The sequence below is a fragment of the Macaca fascicularis genome, chromosome 7, assembly GCF_037993035.2.
Source record: "Macaca fascicularis isolate 582-1 chromosome 7, T2T-MFA8v1.1".
Classification (NCBI taxonomy): domain Eukaryota; kingdom Metazoa; phylum Chordata; class Mammalia; order Primates; family Cercopithecidae; genus Macaca; species Macaca fascicularis.
The window spans coordinates 146,712,354-146,738,188 of record NC_088381.1 but is presented as its reverse complement, the minus strand read 5'-3'; the positions used below and the strand labels follow the sequence as shown (position 1 = coordinate 146,738,188).

The 25,835-nt window shown below is 40.9% G+C and overlaps 1 protein-coding gene across 47 annotated transcripts in view; it reads right to left on the bottom strand.

Moving 5' to 3' along the window:
* Nucleotides 1–25,835, bottom strand: part of NRXN3 (neurexin 3) — a 1,719,470-nt gene that overhangs the window by 1,123,263 nt on the left and 570,372 nt on the right. For all 47 annotated transcript variants that reach the window (XR_010588584.2, XR_010588585.2, XR_010588583.2 and 44 more), the window contains one exon: nt 24,793–25,176. Coding sequence is in view for 43 of the 47 variants with exons in the window: in XM_005561918.5 (XP_005561975.3) it covers nt 24,793–25,176 (384 nt within the window). In the remaining 4 variants the exon portion in view is untranslated. The remainder of the gene's footprint in view (nt 1–24,792; nt 25,177–25,835) is intronic.

Below are 25,835 nucleotides of genomic sequence, written 5' to 3'. Positions count from 1 at the left end.
GAAAAATGATGAAAAGGAGCAACATCTACTATGTTAATCCAGACTCGAATGCAAGAGGTGAGAATGTGTGATGGACAACTTATGACAGAGACTGAGATCTGGGGAAGAAAGTGGAGGTTTGGCGTTCCGAGGCAGGTTCTGAGAAAGAGATAGAGACAGTGTGGCAAGCACATCTTTTAATTCTAATCTGCATTCACAGTCCACAGAACTTTCACTTTGTGACTGCAATGTTCTGGGTTGTTTTTTTTGTTTGTTTTGTTTTTTTTCTGTGGGCCCACATCAGCACTGCATGGTCACGGCAGATTTCACTGGGCCTGGGCTATACTCAAAAATCATTCTTCCGTCTGCCTTCTTATTTCCCTGATCTGATTCCTGTTTTCTTCTGGCTTTGGTTTTAAAGTACCCCCCACTGCCACCCCTCACCACAGTGTTAAAATGAAAAGCAAAATTGTAAAATAGATAAAACAAAAGACAAAGAAGGAGAAAATCATAGTGGGGAAAAAGAATGGGGAGGGGAGTATTTCTTTTTGCCCTGTGTCTTTTCAGCTTCCCTCTTCGTGCATAGAGTTTTCCCTAAAATAGGCCAGTGCAACAAATAGCATGGAAGAAGTTTCCATGGCTGATGACATGAAGCTTTCTGCTTTAAGCTTCTGGTTCCTTTGAAGTGATGGGCAGTGACACACAGATGGGAGCCATGGACAGACACCACCACTCTGAAGGTGGGGTCTGACAGGTAAATGGGAAAGGAGAATAAAACTTTCATATCAGCTGACATTCCCCCACATAGCCTGGGAGTGAGGTACCAAGGCTGAGGCTCATGCCTCGAACAGGTGAGCTGACATCTTTGAGCACCAGGTTTGAGTTCATCAGATGCCCATTTAGTCTTTTCCACTAAACTGCTGGCTCCTTAAGGGGAAGGATGATACCTGCCTTAGCCCCTGCTCTATTCCCAGTGCTTAGCACAATGTATGGCACATAGTCGATGCTCAATAAATCATAAATGAATGAAGGCGTGAATGTTTAGGGAGTTAGGAAGTGCCTCATAAGAATTAGCTCTTGTAGTTGGTGGAGTGTGTTGTAGTTGCAGCTGCTGTTACTGTTGTGGTGGTGGTAACAGATGGAAAGGAAAATTCCCTCCTGAATCCCCAACGCTTAAAAATCAAGAAGTCCATTAACATCTTTAGCTGGATGCTGAGGCATGGGTTTTCTTGGCCCCATTGGCTTCCCCTGTACAAGATGTTACCTCCCACCCCATGCAGTGACAGACACAGCAGAGCAATCCTCAGGGACTGCTGGAGATAGGGTGATACGATAGCAGGTAAGCAGTGCCTACTATACCAAGGTCACTGCCAAAAGCAAAGCCAACCTCCCCTTCCTTGCAGACTGCCTACCAGCCCCTAAGCAGCTTCCAACGACTTAACTGCTTGATAATGCCCCCACTCCTCAGGAGACACATGCTGCTCTTGAATAGAAAGAGAGTTTCAGTGATTAAACTCACAGCTGTCGTTTAGAGCTAAGACTGGATTTCTGAAATTAATTTGAAAATGTTTGCATTTATACCCCTACCCCCCCCCCCTTTTTTTGCTGTTTCCTGGTAAACTTTATCCCTCCCCCACCTGAGGACTGGGGTGAGAGGGTGTTGGGCAGCAGAGCTCTCTATGTGCAGCTGCAGCTCATGGGTCAAGAGCCTACTACATCAGTAATGAGGGCACCCATCACGTTGCTCTGCAAAGATCACAGACTGGAGCCGCCCTGCTGGGAGGCCCCTTAATGAGCTGAGCAGATTTTTAGTGCTCATCTCAGGGGTGCAGGGTAAGGTGCCTTAGTGCCAATTCTATCCGGATTTCCGGTAGTGCACTTGGGAACTGTGTTTGGACCCTTGGGTACCAATAGGACAATTCAGCTTCCAGATCCCAAATCACCCCCAGCAGATGGGCACAACTCGAGCAGAGGAATTAAATGGCTGGACCATTCATATTTGTTTGTATGTGTCTTAATCCTTTGTGGAACAAATAGGGGATTAAGTAGGAAGAAGGGTAGGTAGATAAGCAGATAAAACAAACATTCCTCTTTACATTCTCAGCAACTAACACAACCAATATCACAAATGTGTGAGGCATTAAGAGATGAAGGGAAGGAGGAAGATGAAAGGGAAGAATGACAGGATCTACCAAGTGCTAAATTTTCCCAACAAGCAAATTAGCTTAACAGTCCATGTAATCTACCAGGAAGTCTTTTCTGAAATGATAAAATATATTTTCAATCAATGGTCACATCCATGACCTCTCCCTACACTACACACAGCAATATCCTGGCTCTTCTCCATCCCCTTTCTCTATTTTATTTTTGTCCTGAACATTTATCTAATAAGCTACATATATTTTACTGTATTCTGCTTATTTTTTATTTCTCCTCACTAGATTGTTAGCTGCATGGGGGCAAGGAGCTTTGTCAGTTTTTTATTCTCTGTACCCCTAGTGCCCAGAAGAATGCCTGGAACAGAGTACGCACTTCATAATAATAAGCGAATGAATAAAAGTGTAAATAAATGATTGTGGGAATAATAGTCATTATTACTATTAGAGCTGGGAATGCAAGCATTTTAAAGTAGGGTTAATATTACCCACCTCATCAGGTTATGGCATAAGGATTAAATGGGGCAGTGTCCTTTAAGCATGTTGTGCAATGCCTGGCACATAGTACATGCCCAATAAAATAGTGGCTAATATTATTATACCCCCATCTAATAGTTGCAAAAAGCAAGAGAGACAATTATGATTATTCAACCCTATGAGTGAAAAAAATATAAGGCTCAGAAAACTTAAATAATTTCACTTCAATGACATAGCTATTAGGCTTTCAATCCAATCCTGCATGCCCCCAAAACCTACAGTCTATCCATCCCACCATCCTGCCTTTTAACTATATCTTGAACTCCAGGATGGCCACGCTAAGCGAAGTGGAGCAGGATGATGGGGAACCGAAAACTCAAGGAAGCAATTAAATTAAATTTCAGATTGATATCTGGCAGCTTTCAGAATAAGATACATGGATCTGTGTGTATGTGTGTAGTAAATATCTATGTGTGTAGCTGTATAGGGGATAAGGTGGGTGGAAATCACCTTTGTTTGCTCCATGGGGGGAATCTACAATGCTACATTGAAGCTTCATGAGAATTCTCAGATAGGAAACAGCCATCTGAAAGAGGAATTATTCCCAGACTGGATGTTGGAAGTCCTGGATGCTGGTCACAATTTTCCATCTAATGGGATGTCTTAGATAGATTTCCCTCTCTAGACTGTTTTCCTCATATGTAAAATAAGAAGACTAGAAAACTGACTTCTAACTTATCTCTTTCAATTCTAAAAGACCTCTCTAAATTTGTGAAGGTAAATGAACTCAAGGATGTGAGAAAACTTTGAAACCCCCAAAATAAACCCCTAATATGAATTCAAGATATCGATTGTCCCCTAGAGAGAGGAGGATAAGAATTGACTGATCCACTGAGAAGATTCTACCTCTCTTGCTTGACCCCTTTGAAGTCATCTTTTAAGTCATGATGAATTACATTCTCTAGCCTAGTGTTCACAATTGCTCATCCTTCTGCTTTGCCTTGACCAAACCAGTCATTTCTACAGGTTCCTGAATGCTGCTTGTCCCCAAGTCTGAGCACACACATAAAAGGGGAACATGTACCTCCTTACCAGTTTCTCCTGGGAATCAGCTGGCAATAGTGAGACCCTCGGTCTTGTCAGACTCCAAGGATTATTTCCCCTTGCTTGTCCAGCTTCCTCCCACCCCAAAGATTCTGCTTATCTCTGCTAGCCTCCTCTTTTACCCTATGAAAGGAAAACATTTTTGTTACTGTTTGATTTTGAGATGTTTGCAAACCTTATTGTTACAGGATTCTCCCTTTTGCAATTGTCCTTTTCTTTCTCTTGCAAGACTTGTTTTGAATAAAAATTTCTTCTTACAAAGTCCTGATTTGTTTCTTTGACATCTCAAGTGCTACAAATATAGGATCTTCTATAAATATCTCAAATTCACCGACTTCCCTTCCCAGCCCTAGTCAATGTCCTAGTCCAAATTTTAGTCCACCGTCAACTCCTTCCTGGAGAACTAGTATTTTAACATCTATTCTTATCCTTCTCCAATCCACTATCCATCCTACAGCCAAGATGATCTTTAAAAAAGCAAATCTGGTCATGTTATTCTCCTGCTTATAGCTGTTCAAGGGTCTGCCATTACTTTTAGGATAAATTCTAAATCAGTATTATACTCTACCAGTAGGTGATGGCATGACCAAGCCCTGTCTCCCCTTCCCTCTCCTCCCCACTTCCACCTTCTGTGCTCCAACCTGACTTACCCTCTGTTCCTTGAACTCTAACTTGCCATACTTCTTTTTACCTATTGGGCTTTGTAACAACCTTTTCCTAGAAGACTGCATCCATCTTTGTCTGGTAACACCTTCTTATTCTTCAAATGTTAACTCAAGCATCATTCCCTCTGGAGCTGTTTCCCTGATCACCCCTCAACTAGGGCTAGCTCTCCATACTTCTCAAGTTTGAAAGTTTGAAACGGCCGGGCGCGGTGGCTCACGCCTGTAATCCCAGCACTTTGGGAGGCCGAGGCGGGTGGATCACAAGGTCAGGAGATCGAGACCATCTGGCTAACACTGTGAAACCCCGTCTCTACTAAAAATGCAAAAAATTAGCCGGCGAGGCGGCGGGCGCCTGTAGTCCCAGCTACTCGGGAGGCTGAGGCAGGAGAATGGCGTGAACCCGGGAGGCGGAGCTTGCAGTGAGCCGAGATCGCGCCACTGCACTCCAGCCTGGGCGACTAAGCGAGACTCTGTCTCAAAAAAAAAAAAAAAAAGAAAAGAAAGTTTGAAACTGCATGTTTAGTTGTTGATTATTTGGTAAATGTCTTTCTCCTGTCACTAGATTATAAACTCCATGAGGCCAAAGATGGGTCAATTTTTGCCCACCATTGTACCTCTCAAGGACTAGCATGGTATCTGGCAGTTAGTCATCACTAACTAATATTTGAGTATCATTTAAAATGGCATTGTGAAGAACAGCATGATATGCAGGAGTGCTCATCTATGTATGTCTTTGAAATAATATCCCTTTGGATAAAATGACTTTCTTTTGATCTTGCATCTGAAATTCATTTTATCACTCAAGTAATGGGAAATAAAGGAATTAGTAAGATGAAAAGGGTGTGTGTGTGTGTGTGTGTGTGTGTGTGTGTGTGTGTGTGTGTCTTTCAGATGCAGGTACATGTGTTTGGCTCTTTTAAACCTAGATGTTTTTCACACTAAAACCCTGATCCAACTGTAGAAGTTTCTTTGCCTCTTTAGAGAAAAGTATTACTATGCTCATTGCATTTGAGAGTAGAGAAATTGAAGTTGTATTCTGACTGAGATTTAGGGCCATTCTCTTTCCCCCTCCTCTGCCACCTACAGTCAGTCTGGCATCTTAAACAAGGTCATTCATGCAACAGCAAGAGAAGGATCTTTGTTCAATAGACTTAATGTTCAATCTATCTTCCTGGAGGCAGCCACCTGTTATTCTTAGAGTGACCTTGAGCTCCTTGAAGGCCAGCCTTTGTATCCTCTCTTCTTATCACAGTACCTGTCACATAATAGGGTCTCAATAAATAATTGCTAAATGGTAGTAAACCACAGTGGTAATAGATGGTTTCTGTAATATTAGCTAACATTCTGTAATATTAGCTTAACATAATATCCCTTCCAGTACAAAACCTTCCCAAATAGATTTCTCTCCTCCTGCACACTTACTCTCTGAGTCCTCATGCAATATAGTTGACTTAGAGCAACAAGCTCTTGACAAAATTCTGGCCAGGATTACTTTCTTTTTGGGAAACAATACAGGTTATTAAACCTAATCAATTTAATTAGTCTCCTTGTTACCTCGGACCACTCTGAATTGGTTTTTCTAGCACTCACTGATTCCTTGACATTAGTACACTTTGCTTAGAAGGTCACATTTCTTCCTTAGAAAATTATCTTTGAAATGGCTACCTAGACTAGGTGTCCTAGAGGAAATGTTTGGCTGTTAAAAAATAAGTTTAAAGTAAGAAGGTTTGCATGAGAGGGAGACTAATGGGTGAGAAAAGGATTTGTCAAGTTTTGGATGCAAAGACCAAGGATACAGGATACCTGTGACCTGAACCTATCATCATCAACAACAATGTGTTGAGCACATCCTATATTTCAGGCATGAAGCAGAAAATAGTAAAGCAGGCATGGTCCAAGCTTTCCAAAAGCATGGTGTCTAATTTGGTAACTAGATTATTATTTCAAAAAATAAATACAAAGTAAAAGCTGAGGTACAGAACAAAAGAAACAAACTTAAGAGGTCTGTCAGCAAAGAACCAGGACCCCAAGTGTTACAAAGAATGGAACCAAAAATAATGAAGCCTATATACCAAGACTCTATGCAGTGCATAGTCTTCAAAGCTTTGAGAAAATTTCAAGTAGAAAAAGAATCCCATACTTGAGCAAATTTCAGCGATTCTAAATTTTCCATAAAACAAAAAACTAAATTCACTCCTTACTCCTCCTACAGAATCTAGTGTCTGAGAACCTTGTCCAACTAACCTTTTCTGACCTCCCTTCATTATATTTTGTAGAACCACCCTCAAACCATCAACTCTTTCTCTCATGTCTAGATTTTGAAGCTGATGATTTTCTGGAACTGGCCCTTTTAGGTCTCAGGTCTCATTGTGTTAAACCCATCTAAAATAATGGTCATAAGCATTCTCTGCATTAAAATCAGAGCTAGTTTCTTACCTGGTCTAAGTGACTTCTGTGAAGCAAGAAACCAAACTCCTAGAGATTATGATGAGTTGAAGTATCAATAGGAAGATACATTAGAACCACAAAACAGAAAATGGGCAGTGGAGAAGGCTCTGATGTCTTCTGAAGCCTATGTGTTTGGAAAAAGGTCTCATGGTATTTATTAATATTGGGGCATATTAGAGGTTAACAGAAAGGATAAAAAACTAGTTTTCTTTTATCAACCTATGACCATTAGTGATAACAAAATATCAGGTAGTCTACTATGGTAGACTGTTTTATTGTTCATAATTAGTCATGCTTCCCCTGTTTTTTAATTATATACCCATACCCTTTGCTTATGACTTCGCAGTCCCTTCCACTAGAGTGGATGTAGTGTATTAAACCACCCTATGTTGGGCTTGGCCACATGACTTGCCTTGATGTAGAGAATGTGGACAGTAGTGACAACGTATGAGATGCAGACTTAGGTCGAAGGAGGTACTGAGTGCTTGCATGCTCCTTCTTGTACTCCTTTCACTTGCTAGTAGGAGAATATCCCCTGGGTAGCCTCTGGTCCAAAAAGAATGTGGTAATGGGGGAGCCGATCTGAATCTAACTTGAAATTTGCAGCTATTTCCAGCCCTCCACAGCTTGGAACAGAGCCACCTTAACCTATCCATAAATCTATAAGTATAGAATTTAAATACTGCTTGTTATAAGTCACAAAGGTGTGGGGTGGCTTGTTCACAACATTACTGAGGCAATAGCTGGCAAATATAGCTACTTTGAAGTCATTAAAAATAATGTTTTTCAAGATTTTATGATTTGAGACAAAGATCATATAACACTGAATTGCAATTATGGTATAATTATGCAACTATGAGATAATTTTTGAAAAAAACAGCAACTGGAAAAATTAGAATAATTACTTACAAAATTACATTAACATGTTATATATATACACATATGTCTTCCAAAAAATATACATACATATATACATACACACATACACACACACACACACACACACACATATATATACACATTCCCAAAATAATAGAATAAATCATAACAATATGTTAATAATAACCATTTCTGCTTGGTACAATTATACTCAATTATGTTTATTTTTGTCTACCATGCAATGGGTTTTGTAGAACCACCATAGGTTTTTGTATTCAGTACTCAGTTAATGTTGGCCAAAGAAAAAGTTGAATTAATAAACTTCCATGTGCCCAATTTTCTACAGTAAATATATATATATATTAATTTTAGAATTATAAAAATCAATGTTTATTTTTTAAATGGACATTCATAATCTATAATGTTAGCAATAACCCACAGATGACAATTTTTATGAGGCTTCTTTTCAACAGTGATAAACACTCCTAACAGAGCTATAATCCAGAGATTGGTTTATTGAGTAGCATTTTATGAAGACAGAATAACAGTCCTACCAAAGTCAAGATTCATTATATGAATTGTCCCATCAAAGCCCCCAGGAATGCTACTCTGTAGTGAAAAGAAATTGAATGGGTCAACCATGTTCTCCACATAAGAAAAAAACTAAAGTGTTTTGAAGGGATCACGGGCAAGAAAAGAAGGAAGGTGAAAGAAAGCTGAGAAAGTGAGATATCTGAAAGGAAGGAGGAAGAAAGGGCAAAAGGAAAATTTACAAAGAAATAATTCTGCTCAGCATCATCTGAGGACATATTCCTTGACCATCATGCCACCACCATCAATCTCCATTTGCAGAAAGCTCAAGGGACAAACCCAATGTTAGACAGAGAGAGGCTCCTTTGTGCTGCAGCCAAATCATTTCCTCAAGTAGAAATTGATATACCAGGGTACTCTTCTGCATTCCTCAGTCATATTTTAGCCATCTGGTTTTATAGTCATTGTTTTGTCTGGCTAAGACCCTTTCTCATTTATTGTAGTTCAAAAGGAGATGACTTCCAGGTTAGACAACGTGCTCAAGAGGCCTTAGGGGCCTGTCCTCCCCTTCAATCAGATGCCACTTACCTAGGTAGCTGGTAGGCACCAGCCACCTTGCAGTTTTGTGCAGCCCACATTTTATGACAGCTCTGAGTCAAGTCATTCTGAATAAATAAGGGTCAATTTCATCCCTCGGGGAGGGAAAAGCCCTTTAAACAATAGAAATTATTGCTGCATCAAGCTTAAAAGATACATAGAAATGAAGAAAGGACTGTGTGGGGTTTATCAGGGAAAAAATAATGAAGAATAAAGGGAATAAAGAAGAGAAAACAGGAAAAAGAAAAGGTAAGCAGGACAGGGGAGGGGTGAATAAAAGGGAGTGAATGGGAACAAAAGGGTATCATCCACGAAGTGCTTCTTTCACCAAGGAGAGCTGCAAAGTCACCCCATTGTTTTAGATGGTAGAAATGCCTGCCTTGGATGCATAAGCCTGCTTCTTCCTCTATTCTAGATTCATTCATTCCATGCCTGCCCACCTGTCCACTTTAAGCAACACTGAATCTTGCCACTCTATAGCTAATATTGAGTTACAGGAATAGTTGCTACAGGGCCAAGAGGCTAGGCCCCAGCCTAGGGGAGCTTCTCATTATTTTTCTCTAGGCACATCCCCAACTATGAAAATCCTAACTTGTTATTGGGGGTGAGGGTGGGCAGTTTAGATGTCTAGCAGGTGTAGTTTCTTCAAGTTTCTTCAAATTTGTCAGATAATAAACCAGAATTCTAACTAAAGTATAGTTAACTTTAGAAATAGTCCCATTCATTTCATTTTGCTTTGCATTCATTCTTTTATTTGTTCCTCCACAAACAAGGATTGAACTCCTTTTCCTTGGCACTGGGGATACGTAGTCTATGGATCCCCATCTAGAGAAGGAGAGATGAGCAAAGCAAAAATTAGAGAGGTCCAGATTTACGGCCGAAGAATTTGTGTCAGTGCATTCATGTGCGTGTCTGTGTGTGCATGTGTGTTTGTACACATGGGTAAAGATGCAGGTATGAGTTAAGGTATATTGCAGCCCTGGATAAATTGTGATGAGGCAAAATTGGTCTTTCTAAGTTTTGAGCTATACTCATTCCATGCTTTTCTGGACCAGCCCCATGAAACTTTACAGTTCTTCTCCTCCCCCTAGGAACAAAGAGTATGAACGAAAAGATGTGGAAGATCCTGACTGCTTTTCTCAATACTGAATTTACTCCAAAATGACAGCTTCCATCCTAATGTATTTCTCATGTTTGCCCCTTGGAAAGTCCTAAAACAGAGAACTGACAAGGTTGGAAGAGGAACAAAAAAAGCCATCTCATTTCTTACAGCTCTTTCTCCCTCCCACAGTACCTAATCCCACCTCTAAGGCCTCCTGTTTTAATGAATGGCAAAGAATAATAGAAAATCTGATAGACTGGGTGAAAAAGTCCTACCTTTAGTATTTGCTAACATTGTGACTATGGAAATTTATTTTAGTTTTCTGATCCTTGGTTTAAGTATCTAAAAATCTGAATGATACCACAAACTTTATAAGATCTGCTCTAAAAATTAAATGAGAGAAGAATAATAATATTCCTCCATGCACCGAACACTTACAAAATTATAGGCATTGTGCCAAGATTTTTACACAATTATGTATTTAAGCCTCATAACAACCCCAAAATGGCATTTTGATGGATCAGAAAACTGAGGCTAAAAAGGGGTTAAAAACACATCCAAGATCACATAATAGTGAGCAATGTAATTGGGATTCAAATCCAATTTGTTGTTGTTGTTGTTGTTTGTTTTTGAAATGGAGTCTCGCTTTGTTGCGCAGGCAGGAGTGCAGTGGCACAGTCTCAGCTCACTGCAACCTCTGCCTCCCAGGTTCAAGCAATTCTCCTTCCTCAGCCTCCTGAGTAGCTGAGATTACAGGCACCTGCCACCATGTCTGGCTATTTTTTTTTTATTTTTTTATTTTTTTTGGTATTTTTAGTAGAGACGGGGGTTTCACCATGTTGGCCAGGCTGGTCTCAAATTCATTACCTCGTGATCTGCCTGCCTCGACCTCCCAAAGCGCTGGGATTATAAGCATGAGCCACCGCGCACCTCCCCACCCCACAAATCCAGTTTTGTCTGACTCCAAACCTGGTGTATCTTACTTAAGGACCAAATTATACCTGGCACATGCAGGTACTCAGTAAGTGTGAATTCCCTTTTTATACTCCCTGACGTGTGAATGTCAGTGACTTTCGTGGCCTCACTACAATTGTCTACTCCCTCCCAGGTTGCCTTTTAGTAGCTCCCTTCTTGAAGATGACCAGGAATCTGCGTATTTAGACCACTTCTTTAAGCATCTCTTTTTAACAGATGTGTTGATAATGTAAGGTTTGGGTAATGAGATTTTCCAGACCATAAGCTGCTAACTAAATTAATCGACAAGCTTATTTGTAATAAATAAAGGGATGATTACATGTAAAAACAATCACAAGGACCCACTGAGCTTGTGAAGAAATATTCTGACCCACACAGCAAGAGCATCTTACTCTCAGCTACAAAGGACCAGCCCAAAGGCACAAAGCAAGAGCACCTCTGAAATTGCTTTAGGATAGACAGCTCTCGTTGGGGATTCAAAATACTGAGTGATAAGTCCCACCGTGGCTGCTTACTACCTCTGTGACTTTGGGAAAGTTACATAACCACTCTGAATCTCAGTTATTTCTTTGTAAATTATAAGCACTTGGAATACTTGATTTTTTAAGGCCCTGACCAGCTGTAGCATTCGATGATTCTGTGTCAGCTGACACTTGTCAAAATCATGATTTCCTTGTCTAGTGGTACCCTAAGATGTTCCTATGGTCAAAAATAAATCTAGCTTTGCTTTTGAGATATGTGATTTAACACACTCAATCTAGGACTATTTTGAGGAATAAGATGAGGTGATAAATGTGATGGTACCTGAAGTGGGCCAAAGCTTTTTTTGAGACGGAGTTTTCGCTCTTGTTGCCCAGGCTGGAGTACAATGGTGTGATCCCGGCTCACCACAACCTCTGCCTCCTGGGTTTAGGTGATTCTCCTATCTCAGCCTCCCAAGTAGCTGGGATTACAGACAAGCACCACCATGCCTGGCTAATTTTATGTTTTTAGTAGAGATGGGGTTTCTCCATTTTGGTCAGGCTGGTCTTGAACTCCCAACCTCAGGTGACTCACCTGCTTTGGCCTCCCAAAGTGCTGGGATTACAGGCGTGAGCCACCATGCCTGGCCCAAAGCATTTTTACAGGATAAGAAACTAATAAAAGCACTAACCCCACCACCACCATAAATGTACCAGTGAATCCTGCCAGTCACACAAACTCATAGTCCATATGTGTCACAACATCTGACATTCATGTGAGTTACTGCATTGATAATACAAGCTTTCTCCTTGGAAGGGCGTGGCCTGCTTCACAAAGACCCCTGTGAAGTACTGGAAGCCATCCTTCCTTTCAGTGAACACAGAACCCTCTCCTATCTACCCCCACTTCTCTCAATGACTGCTGGATTAACTCAGCAAGGAACTTAAAACCACAATAGATGAGAACTGGTTAGTGAAACTAGTGATGTTTATCCTGAGAATGACTGACAACATTTCAGTGAAAAACATGATAGCTGTCTTTGAATAACTGAAGGTCTATTGTAGAGGAGGGTTTTAGCTTGATCTGTTCTGGACATCCCTAGGATCCACGGCATGATAAGCACCTAGTGAAGGTTTTTTTGTTTGTTTGTTTGTTTTTTGAGTGAATAAATCCTGTATAGCTCCCAAAGCCTGAACAAAGGCCAAAAGAAACATTCTGAAGATAGATGATGGCTATGGTTGCATAGCAATGTAAATGTGCTTTATGCCACTGTATTATACACTTAAAAATGGCTAAAATGAGGCCAGGTGCAATGGCTCATGCCTGTAATCCCAGCACTTTGGGAGGCCAAGGTGGGCAGATGGTTTGAGCTCACAAGTTTGAGACCATCCTGGGCAACATGGTGACAATTAATCTCTACAAAAAATGCAAAAATTAGCCGGGTGTGATGGTACATGCCTATGGTCCCAGCTACTTAGGAGGCTGAGGTTGGGAGGATGGCAGGGGTTGCAATGAGCTGAGATTACATCACTGCACTCCAACTTGGGCAAAAGAACCAGGCCTTGTCTCAAAAAAAGCTAAAATGGTAAATGTTATGTTATGTGTATTTTATCACAATAAAAAAGAGTGTTTACAAGAACAGAAAACCAAATACCATATGTTCTCACTCATAAGTGGGAGCTGAAAAATGAGATCACACAGACACAGGGAGGGGAACATCACACACTGGGGCCTGTCAGTGGGTGGGGGCTAGGAGACAGATAGCATTAGGAGAAATACCTAATGTAGGTGATGAGTGATGGGTGCAGCAAACCAATATGGCACGTGTATACCTATGTAACAAAACCACACGTTCTGCACATGTAACCCAGAACTTAAAGTATAATAAAAAAAAAAAAAGCGAAAAAAAATAAAAAGAGTGTTTCAAAAAAGAGACTTCAGTTATAGTGAAAGGAAGATTTTTAGACTACTTAGCAACATCCAAAAATGGAATGGCTGCTTCATGAAGAGGTGAGCATCCTTGTTACTGAGAGTAGTAAAGTATATCAATCACAAAAGAGATGACTCAGGAGTGGAAGACCCAGAGATCACCTCAACATTTTCTTGGGTGACCTTGGGCAAGTTACTTAACCTATCCTTGACCCCAATTCCTCAGATATAAATTAAGAATGAAAATAGCACGTATCTTATGTAGTTATTGCAAAGATTAAATAAGCTAACTACTGCTAAGCATTTAGTACATCATATGGAGATAAGAGTACATATTCCTAAAGAGTCTACACAGCAATTTAGGAATTTTGTCCAGGGGTATATATGCATCAGATATTGAGTTAGACTCAAAAACCTCCGAGGTCCTTTTCAACTTGAAAATATGAATGTGTAAACTCCGATAAAAGAGTCACCCCCCACAACCCCTAATAAATATTTTATAATCTATACATATAACAGCACTGTTATTCATCATTTTTTTTCTTCTTCTACCTCTACTCTCAATACAGCCTTGACTTTGTGGATTTCCACAGAAGGAGGCTCCACCTTATAGTGGCTGAAGATACTAGGTTGCTTGTGAAAGTTTCATTACAGACCGAGCCATGGGACAAGGAAATCAGAAACAACTAACTGGCTGGTGATGAGCTCCTGCTGAGCAACAGCGAGCTACTACAGGAATGATGACATTAGGAATCAACGGCTATCTTCAGACCCAGAGAGGATGTTTTCCAGGATGGGGAGAATTCAACTAAACAAACATCAGAGCAGTTATCGTTTCTTTACAACGTTGCTGATGGAGATAAACAACGTGCCAGCCTTAGCTGGTGTCAGTATGTGGCCCCAGGCGACTAAATGAAAACAATATTCAAATACCAGTGAGCCACAGCAGTAGGTTTCAGACAAGGGGCCTGCAGAAAAGACTGAAATCTGAAATGCACAGGTCTTTCTTACCCTGCAGAAACAAAGAGGGGGAGCATGCTAATCCCACAGATTTCATGAGGCTTCTGATTTACTGGCCTCTTAGTAGCCTCTGTTGGGGTTTGTCATTTTGATGAGAATGTCTTGCTATAAAGGTTAAACATGCTAAGAAGCATGAAATGATCTTCTCCAAGAAAGACTGCATCGGCTTGGCAGAAAAATAGCTGTCCAGTAGCCCACAGAAGGGGGTCTTTCAAGAGCCACTTACATTGAGAGGTCCAGCCTCAAGTTCCAGATGTACTTGTCACTCCAATATCCTCTCTGTTGGGCTGGGTTATTTGTTGGGGTAAGATGGGATGAGTGATGAAAGAGAAAGAGAAGAGAAATATATACGTATCTCTTCCTTCTACACTTCCTGTCTCTAAATCAGTTGCCAACATTTCAAATAAAATTTATCAATTAGAACAAATTACTGGAGACTTACCAAATGGGTTTGCTATAATGGCATGACTACTGCCTAGAAGATCATGAGACATAAAAGTATATCTTCACAAATATGCACAGATGCACAGATACATATGTATTTCTTTGAAAAATCCAATAAACAGGAACCAAAATGAGGGACTAAGAACATTCTATTCTAGGCTGGGTGCAGTGGCTCACGCCTGTGATCCCAGCACTTTGGGAGGCCAAGGTGCGTGGATCACAAGGTCAGGAGATTGAGACCATCCTGGCTAACAAGGCGAAAATCCGTCTCTACTAAAACTACAAAAAATTAGCTGGGCGTGGTGGTGAGTGCCTGTAGTCCCAGCTACTTGGGAGGCTGAGGTGGGAGAATGGCCTGAATCCGGGAGGCGGAGCTTGCAGTGAGCTGAGGTAGCACCACTGCACTCCAACCTGGGTGAAAGAGTGAGACACCATCTCAAAACAACAACAACAACAACAACAACAACAAAAACCTATTCTATTCTATTCTATTCTATTCTATTCTATTCACCACTCATTTCCTACCTGGAGGCCTCAGTTTCTTCATCTATAATTGGGGGTGGGTGGTTTTGCTAGATAGTATCTGAGCATCTATTCTACCAGCAAGGTAAGTAATTATACAACCCTTTATACTCTGCCTGGTTTTCGTTGGGTCAGGCAAGTTTTAGGTTTTAAGTTTGGTACTTCTATTCATGATTACTACATGTTTGCTGCTTTTTCCTCTTAACAATCCTTGGTGGGATTAAAACAAAACCCATAATAAAACAGAAAACTTCTCAGAAGCTAGAGGAAAACTATCCACATGTGCTCTATGCACAGACACATATATAATACTCAGTATCGGGTGTCATCACTATAAATCCCAAATGAGAGACCAGAATAGGGAGAAGTTCAAAATACGATTTTTCTATCTCCAAGGAAAAAATCTTCTAGCTTAATTTCAAATACAGCCAGTTTTACAAGACAAAGAGAGACAAACTACGACTCATTGTTTCTACCAAATACATGCCAAAACTTGGCTGAGATCACCACAGTTACAACAGATCCTCTTAATGCAATTCTTTAAAACCCGGGATTACAAAAGAGTCACACTTAATTCCAAATATACCATTTAAAGTATGAAGAAAAGCATGCTTTGGTATGTTCTCTTATGGTTCAACCTTCTCAACGTTAACCTGTATCATATGCCTTAAACATAGAAATAAGACCTGGGTCATTTCCACCACACAAGAAAAAAAATGGAATAAAAATACCGGCCAGATCATTTTTTCAATTCTTGCATTGCTAAATTCCAGATTCTGAAAGGGGAATATTGGCTTTATTATCTACATGAGCACATTATACACTTTGATTCTACAATGGAGCCTCACAATAAGCCAGTTAAACACCCACCACCAATATTGTCAGTGGTAAATATTGAAATGGAGGCAGAGAGAAGGTAAATATATGTTCTGAGTGGGACCAAAGTGGGTGTAGGTTTGACTCTCAGCTACATCTTCTTAATGGTCACCATAGTCCTCCCCACTCCTCCTAAGAATCTGCCACTGATTCAAGATGGCTCAGAAGAAAGCAAGAAGCAAAAGGCTTCTATTGCCAGACACTTGCTCTTACCAATTTCAGCTGTTCTTTAGCTGTGTATAATTGATTACTAACTAAGTCCTATTGACATTGCCCCTTTTTTATTTATCAGATATGTTCAAAAACTCGACCTCCTCTCTCCTTCCTTCAGGGAGGGCTCTTATCTCTCAATCCTGAATTAATACCAATGCAAACTGGACTATTATATGCTGACCTGTTGGTCTTCTGTCTTCTCTATTCAATTTATCTTCTGCCACAGTGATCTGACCTGGTTATCCCATTGTTAAATATGGTATGCCTCCTATAAGATAATGCCTAAACTTCTTGGGAGAGCAAAATGTTTCATGACTGGCTTTGTCACCCCTACAGTTGCACCTTCGAAAACTTCCCCTCAAATCTCTCCTCCTCACTCTTTAAGCCCTACATGCCACCCACATGGAAAACTTACTGTTTATTGAAGTCACCTTTATACATCTGTTCCTTCTGCCTAGAATATTTTTTCCCTGCCTGGTCTGCCTGGGAGATCTTTGATTCTCCACCAAGCCTCAGCTCTAGTGGCACCAGTCTGTGATGCCTTCCATGATATTTCTCCCGGCACTGATGTCACCATTCCTTGGATACCAGAATATAATGGCAATTTATGAGAACCACAATCAATGCCTTTGTGTCCCACATGCTCAACACAGTCCCTGGCACGTAGCACTCAGTAGGTATTCAGAATGAATTGGGTGGCCCTTGATTTCTTCATGTAGAAAATGAGGATAATAATATGCAGTGTGCAGAGTGGATGTGAGGGTTAAATGACTCAGTATATATTAAGAACCAAACATAGAGAAGGCACATCATTTTTTTTTTCAATAAATACTAGGTCTTTTAACTTTCCTTTCCTCTTAATCCAAACTGTAGTGAAGAAGGATTCATCTCTCTGTGAAAAGAAACATGAAGCCAGAGATGTTAGAAAAGCCTGCAACAATCCCCTTGTGTTGTGTTTCAAAGCACTTGTTTCTCATAATTTAGCCACATTTCAATTTATTGCATTATTATGGGCAGATGTCTGCTCACAGTTAAGCTGCTTTGAGCACACACAGTAATAAAGATACAGAGAGGCAATGTAAATGGCCACCGAGTCCCTGCATTTGACAGCACTGCAGTCAGCAGCAGGTGTGCTATTGTTCATAAGCAGCTGTCACGCACTGCACCAAAGTGCTGACCCTCACATTCTCAGGTTGAATGTAGGTATAGGTGTTGATTCTTAAAAGATCTCCAAAGTCCCCAGCCTGTCCTTCTTAGACCTCAAGCCTTCAAGACTCTAGAATAACTAGAATCTACAACCCTGATACTCTTTTTTAGAGTAACAGGACCAGCTGTGATCGGAGGTAGCTCAGACTCTCACCTGGTGGGATAACTCTCAGCTACGGTTCATGTACTATGGAAAAGCTTCCTGGAATCATAAAATCCTGTGCTTGTGGAAAGGGAAACTTGCAGAACTGGAAGTTAAAAAAAAAAAAAAAGAGGCTGAATCTGTGCTCTGCTGTGGCTGTCAGCAGGGATACACTTGTATGACTTAAGCAACAACAGAAAAGAAAAAAATATGGAGACACTTTGATTTATGTCAATGAATTGTACATTTCTTGGGAAGCCCCTTTCTCAGATACATGACATTATCTATCAAAAATAGTAAACAATGGACCAAAGAGGAAACAGCCTTTTAGTGCTCTTTAGAAAACTAATGTTCTATTCATTAATCCATCAATTAAAACTCAGGTCTGATGAGCCTGAAGTGTACTCAGTACGCCAAGGTATTCATTTTCTTAGATGAATGAATCAGGGAGATGAAAATTTCATTGCAGTGCTGATATAACTAAGCTGAGTCCTAATCCAGACAGTTCTGCGGATTGCGAGGAACAAGGACTCACATTCCTGTCCTGCCCTTCATTCACCTTTCTCTCTCTCCTCGAGATAAGGGAAGACATTGCCAAGCTGATGACATTTGAGAATCAGAGTTTTAGAGTTGAAAAGGCCCAGAGAGAGCATGAAACCCAACTGCATCATTATATTCTTGCAGAAAAGAAAGGTCAGAGGATCCATCTCCAGGTCAGACATTTAAATAAAGGATCTGGAAACCTATGAGGGATGAGGGTACAGCCATAACACAGATTCCCCTCCTCAATAGCATTAAGACCAGTAAAAGCAACCACCATTGTTATATTTGACCTTGGAAGCCCAGGTTTCTGTTATTCCCACACCAGTGAGATAGTCTGAGCAAGACCTCAGCGAATCCAGAACTAATTATAAAATAGTATATAATATGCGTCGTATCTTGCTTTCTAATTGTTATCTTTTTCTTTCCTGCGATTATTCCTTGAATCATTAACATTGGTAGATTGCATTAGAGTTTGCAGATTATGTCTCTATCCCCTCTGCTGTGCTGTGAGCTCATGGAGGACAGAAAGTGTGTCTCCTATTAACATAAATGTATATCCTCATTAGTTCACAAAGCCTGACACAGAAAAGAGCTAAATACCTGTTTATGGAATCTCTATGTTAATGTTGAAGTTAATTCCAAAGAAGCATCATAGCTTCATTTCCTAAAGTTTTGTGGACCAAACGCCACTGAAATTAAAGCCACTTAAGTAGACTGTGTTGAGAATATAGAAATTTTAATAATTTAACTTTAATAGTCTAAAGAAGATGCAAAATGAATATATATTTTTCATAATCATATACTACATGCTGTGTAGTTGTCCAAAGAAGTGATAAGCATGATTTGATCTAAAATGATAGTGATGGAGGAGAGAGTGGAAAGAAGTAGGATGGGTTTACATGAGAAATGGATGAGACTTGCTGAGATAGATTGAATATCATAGGAAAAAAATAAAAGAAAATGCCCAAGGACAGTGGGGATGCCATTTACCAAGATGGGGAAAAACTGAAAGAAAAAGAAGTCTGGGGCAGGAAGGAAGACCTCACCATTTCTGCTTTACAGTGATATGATTAAGCTGTTCAATGATACGATTAAGTCCAAGAGGACTTCACAGGATGCAGGTGGTCTTCCAGTATATTAAAGAATTTCCAACTATCTGTTTAGAATTAAGTAGCTATGTATTAAGTAGCTATTAATTAAGTAGCTTAAGTTAATCTATCAGATAGCAAAATGGAGATGTCAAGTAGACAACTAGGGATATAAGAATCTGGGATTTCAGGGAGAGTTCCAGGCTAGAGACCTCAATTTGGAAGTCACTAATATGCATGACCTTTAATATCATGGCAACTAGGGATATAAGAATCTGGGATTTCAGGGAGAGTTCCAGGCTAGAGACCTCAATTTGGAAGTCACTAAAATATGCATGACCTTTAATATCATGGCAAAGAGCACCAAGGGAATTGTGCAGGCCAAGGAGAGACCTAAAACAGAAACCCTGGAGCCCTCCAACATTTAAAAACCATCTAGTATATGTATATCACAGTACATATGAGGGAAAGGCTTCTCAATGTAATGGAAAGCCTGATGGATTAGGAATCAGGAATTCTAACCATTCTATAGCTATTCCAAGTTAAACTGATATTGACTTAACTTCTCAGGGCTTCCAATTCCTCATTTACCAAAACAAGAATGAGGTACAGGTAACACTAATGGTATCCGCCAACCCTACTATTTTCCCTATTTTCTTTTCTTCTTCTTATTCTTCTTCTTTTTTTTTTTTTTTTTTTTGGTTTTTGTTTTTTTGAGACAGAGTCACTCTGTCACCCAGGCTGGAGTGCAACTGCATGATCTTGGCTCACTGCAACCTCCACCTCCCAGGTTCAAGTGATTCTCGTGCCTCAGCCTCCTGAGTAGCTGGGATTACAGGCATGTACCACCAAGCCCGGCTAATTTTTGTATTTTTAGTAGAGATGGGGTTTTGCCATGTTGGCCAGGCTGGTCTTGAACTCCTGACCTCAGGTGACTCACCCACCTCGGCCTCCCAAAGTGCTGGGACTACAGGCATGAGCCACCACACCTGGCCTCTGCCAACCCTGCCATTTTCCTATGCCAGGATTTCCATGTGGCATATATGTAGCATTTCAGTGACACAATCCAGCCTCATTGAAGACTGGTGTCTCACCCTTTCCAGGCAGAATCATTTGCTGCTGTTGCTGCTGCTGCTGCTGCTACCCAGAATCACACAGGAGGTTGCCTAAAAAGGGAGGCCCTGAGTGGACAGGAGCAGCAGCTGCATGCCTTTCCCACTGGAACAAGAGTCACTGGAGAGAAGTGAAAATATTTGTATTTTTCATGTTCAGCTGGTGCATACGTCAGATAAATGCTGTACTGTAGGTTATTTTTCTTGACATTGGGATGAACTTGTGCTGAGCTTTATTTTCTTTCTTGCCAAACGAATGCCAGCATATGTTTAGAAAAAGCCATTCAGGAAAGTGCATAGATTCAGCAATGCTCTAAAATTTAAGCTCCATGACCTTCAAATAAATCAGACCCTTGGCTTTGCCTTACTGGAACTTGACACTCACCAATCGAACTAGACAGTTTGGCTATACCAGCAAAGATAAGATGTTGTCCCAGGTCAAGTGATCATAGCTCCTTAAGTAGGACTAACTCCAGAGCAGGCTAAAGACCAGCTAGACTGTTTCCTCTGTCCAACAGGACTTCACTGGATGGCAGGTGGTCTTCCAGAACCTTAAAGAATTTCAACCTATCTGATTAGAATTAAGTAGTTAAAACAGGCCTTTGCTTTTTAGGTCATGGAGACGTCTCTCACATCACTACGAATAGCCAACCAAAATAACTAGAGCTAAACAGTTGGGATGGGTAGAGACAGCTACATCTTAGAATAGCAGCAGATTATGATGAAAAAATCTAAATACAATATCAAGCCGATTTGTAGACGTCAAGATTTAGAGTAGCTCATCTTCGCAAGCAGGAGAAGCACTCTTACGAGGGTAGAAACAGGAGTTATCCAATTTTACTATAAGAGAAATATACCCATGCAAATTAATCTTAGTATCATATACACAAACACTTTCTACTTCCCAGGCCTTATTCTCTGACTCTCTTATCTTTGGCTGATGACTTTGGTCCAGGAATTGTCTCTTAGACGTATCTGTTGCTGACTTTGCTTGGGTCATTGGGCTATTTTGATGTAGTGTCTAGTGTCTGACCTGGGCCATGAAAACTCCAGTTTTCAGCATTCCATCTACGCTTTCTTCAGTGTATATACACAAGTGCTTCTTTCTAACACTCCCATTCATGTGTAGGTCCAGTGATACCAAGGGACTCATCCCCAAGGAAGTTCCAGTAGAGAACACAGTTTGAGCTACTGGGACACACAGCCTTAAGAACTGTCTTGGGCTTAACACATTTAGTACGAATGATCCATTCTAGGCTTAGAATTGATTCTAGAATGCTTCTACATGATAAAAATTAGAGAGAGAATGGCAAACTGAGTGACTGTGTTGACGTTGTTATGGTGAATGGCGCAGGGCTCCTTAATCCAAAAAGGATCCCATTCCTGTATAGAGAATGCCCAACACATTTTCTTCATTCTTCTTCAGAAGTGCCTAGAGTGGATGCCTAAGTTATAAACAGGAGACCTAAAATCCAAGAAACCTTGGATCCCCTTCTCTGGGCCGTCATTCCTTCCATATAGAAGTGGCCATTCTTACCTGTTTGTCCTACTGTTTCCCTATAGATATCTGCCATAACATCAACCACATGTTAAACATTTCTCACATTTCCCTTTGCTTCTCTGGGAGGACTATACACCCCTTGTTCAAAAGTAAAGACTGTGTCAGGTTGGTGTTTCTGTTTTGGTTTGTTTGTTTGTTGCATTTCTAACCTCAAACATAGTGCCTGGAACACACCAGGGCTTCAATCTATGTCAACGTCCTGTAGGAAAAATGAACAAAAGATACTCAAGAGAGTCTCCACTAAGGAATCAGTTTCAATAAAGAAAAACAATGTCTTTGGGAATCTCAACTTTTCTTTGCTAGCAGAGAAGAGTCCTATAATTTTTACACTCTACTGATTCATTCTGAACATGGTGTCAGGAACAATCCAGGGGCAAAAAACAATTAGTAGGGGAACAAAACAATCAGTTGAACTGTCTGGGATTTGAGTGATGTATACATCAAGTATCTTAAATTTGCTAAGCTTCTTCTCATTTGGCCAGAATGGATAACTCTTGGCTGCACTGCACCAAGAATAATTGTCCCTCATATATCCCCAATCAGCTGCCTTCTAATGACTAGTCATAAGTGACAATGTAAAAGTTGCAGTGACTTTCACTGTTCTTGGCAAGTTTTGGACCAGCTCCCATTGATTCACCCTTGAAATGGGTGAGCTCAGAGACACCTTGTACAACTGGCTACAGTCACTGTGTCCTGCCTCTGACAATCACAAGGCCCTTGAGTTAAGCAGAGACCCAAGAAGAAGAAGAAGTGAGATGTCTGAGATGACCTTTATACTGCCTTCATGGATAACAGAAGATCCGCAACATTTTGGCAAACACCAAAACTGTCTCATGCATCTCAGAGACAAAATGACCTTTCTATCTTCCCCAACCAGCACCAGAATAGGTTACCCTACAAAGATATTTGGAAAGAGCCCAGGCACCTGAAAGACTGACCAGCCCCTTGTAGTCTATTTCTGTCCTGGATGGGTATTTCCTCATCATAGGTCCTGTTCTAGCGGTTGCTGACTTGAAAATTCCATGAATTTTAATTTTAATTCCATATGCTCTAAGAAAGCTCTCTTTTCCTCCTTTGTCCTCGTGTCCTGTATTCTATTTCTGATCTGACTGTAAGAAGGTTTGTAGTTCTCTTGAAATATACCTTCGCTAGTAACACAGTTGGCCCCACAGTTGGCCTCACAAAAACCACGCCTTGAAAACTGGTCATTCAGCCCTTGTTCCAGGCCTGGCCCAGGATCCATCCACATCACCTATCTTCTGATACTTGGACAATTTCTGGCCACTGGCCATTGGTCTGTAGAGATGAGACCCTGCAGGTCTCTCCTCAAAACCTTCTTATTTTCTCTTCTCTGAATCTCCATGTCCTTCTTTTCTGTCTACTAACATGCTACTGTCTTATATCATCTTATTACAGCTTATTATATAGATGTCTGAACTCCTCAGCTAAATAAATGATAAACTTCTTAAGGGCAAGAACTATGTCTATACAGGTACAGCATTCTCAAAGCCCTAAAGCTATACCCTTAGCAAAAACTTGGTCTTGATGCAAATTATCCTTTCATAGAATTTAGAAGCTGACAGCCTGTGGACTTGATTCGGTGTGCTCAGCATATAAAAAAATAGACCAAGTTGCAATCTGCAAATAACTTGACAGGAATCTCCTTGTGTTGATGTTGTCCCTCTTCTTGCCTTTATCTCTGCCCTTTACTTAAACTATAAATCAGGTGCAACTGTCAGATACTGACGTGGTGAATGAAAAGGGAATCCTCCCACCATTCTGACCTGTCCTACAGGGTCAGCCCTCATCTCTTTGGTCCCCTCTCATGCCCCTCTTCCCCATCCCCACAGTTCCCCAATTCCATTCTGGACATTTTTCAGAAAGGAACAAAGCATCCAGTTCATTCTGGACTTTGTTCAGGTCCTCAACTGTGTCAGGGTTGCTCACTATACGGTGAACCTGTATAGTATGTTGGGTCTCCTTGCAAGGGCCTCCCAAGCTTCTCTATACCTTCTCTTTAATGATGCTGATGAGAATAATTATGACTTTAATAATCACTAACATTAAATGCTCAGGAACATATTAACTCATTTAATCATCATCAGTATCTTGTGAGGTAGGTGCCTCATCATTTCTATTTTACAAATGAGGAAGTCAAGTCTCAGAGATATTGACTACCATGATGAAATTACCATCACTGTATGAGGCCCAGATTTCTCACCCAGTCTGGTCCCAGAGTTTATGTTCTTAACCAATACATCACTCTGCCTCTTATAAAACTCACCATGTTTGTAATCAGTTATTTAATGGCTAAGTATTCCACTAGGCAGCAAGCTCCATAAAACAGAGATGAATCTGTCTTGTTCAACATTGTATTTCTAAAGCCGAACCCAGGAGTTAGCTTGTAGAAAGCACTAAAGAAGCACAAGTCAAATGAATGAATAAAACAGCCATTTGGCTAGCCCCCCTTGGAGTCCTAAAAGAGAACTATTTATCCTCTCTAAATAAAAAATATTTAATCAAAAAGTATCAGAATCACAGTAATATTTATTATAAAGCTTCCCTTTCTGCAACTCAGTCTTAGCCAAACAAACCCAAGCTTTCAAAACTAGAAAGGGTGCAATCTGGAAATCCGTAAACCCAAAAACTCTTTGAAGAAAGAAAGCGCAGGTAGATGCAAAGGCTTAGACTGTCCAGGGATCCAACTATAAGACACCAGCCCCACTCAGGCCCTCACTTGCCATCCTCCAAGCTGACTCACCCCTTTCGCAGGTTCTTCCCCAGTATCCGGTGCCGGTGCAGTCACAGATGAAGCGGTTCCAGCCGTCCTTGCACACAGCATTGTTCTTGCAGGGGTAGCTGTCACACTGCTTGGCGCTCATCCGTGAACAGGAGGACTTGACACCCGCAGCGTTCTGCATCTCTGCCAGCTGTCGAATGTTCTTGCTGCGCCCATCAATGAACAGGTCGCGAATGCAGCCCACGTAGCCATAGTTGAGCATGGCAGTCCACAGCTCGGTGGGGAGAATTAGGCCAGCACGGTTCTCTGGCAGCCCTCCCAGGTACATGTCTCCTTCCAGGTCCAGGATCTCGCTCTCCCCACTGGCGGTGAATGGCGTGCGTCTGCTGTTCACTGATATAGTACCTGGGGTGGGAAGACAGATCTCAGGTGAGTCTGCCAGTTGCTTAACCAAATGAAAGAAGCCTAACAGGTGAGTGCTGAGACCAGCCATCGGCTGGCCAGGAGAGAACAATGCAAGCAAGAAAACTGGATGTTACAAGACAATGGAAAAGACAATGTAGGCCGCTTGGTTCCAATCTCTGCCAGGTAAGTCAACCTGGTGCTTAGGAAGACCCAGGAAAGTCTCACTAACCTGACATCTAGTGTATCTTTTCTCTACTTAACCCTCTTGGCTGAGACCATACAGGTTGAGAGCAGCACAGTTCCTGCCTGTATTTAAATTCCAGCTCTAACATGTATGAGCTGTATAACCTTGAAGAAGTGACATCACCTTCCTGTGCCTCAGTTTCCTCATTTGTAAAATGGGAAAATAACTGTCCCTACCTCATAGGTTGATGTGATTAAATGAGCAAATACATGCAAAGTACTTTTAAGAGTGACTGAGACAGAATGAGGCCTCTGTATGTTTGCCTGGGTTTTCTTCAAGGGTTCACCAACCCCCAAAAGATGGAATTTCCTCTTCTGTCTCTCCCTCCATGCACTGGTACTCTCTAGATTGGGCATTCACTACCAACCCTGCCAGTGAATATTTTGAGCATTCCCTGTGATACATTTTAACTGAA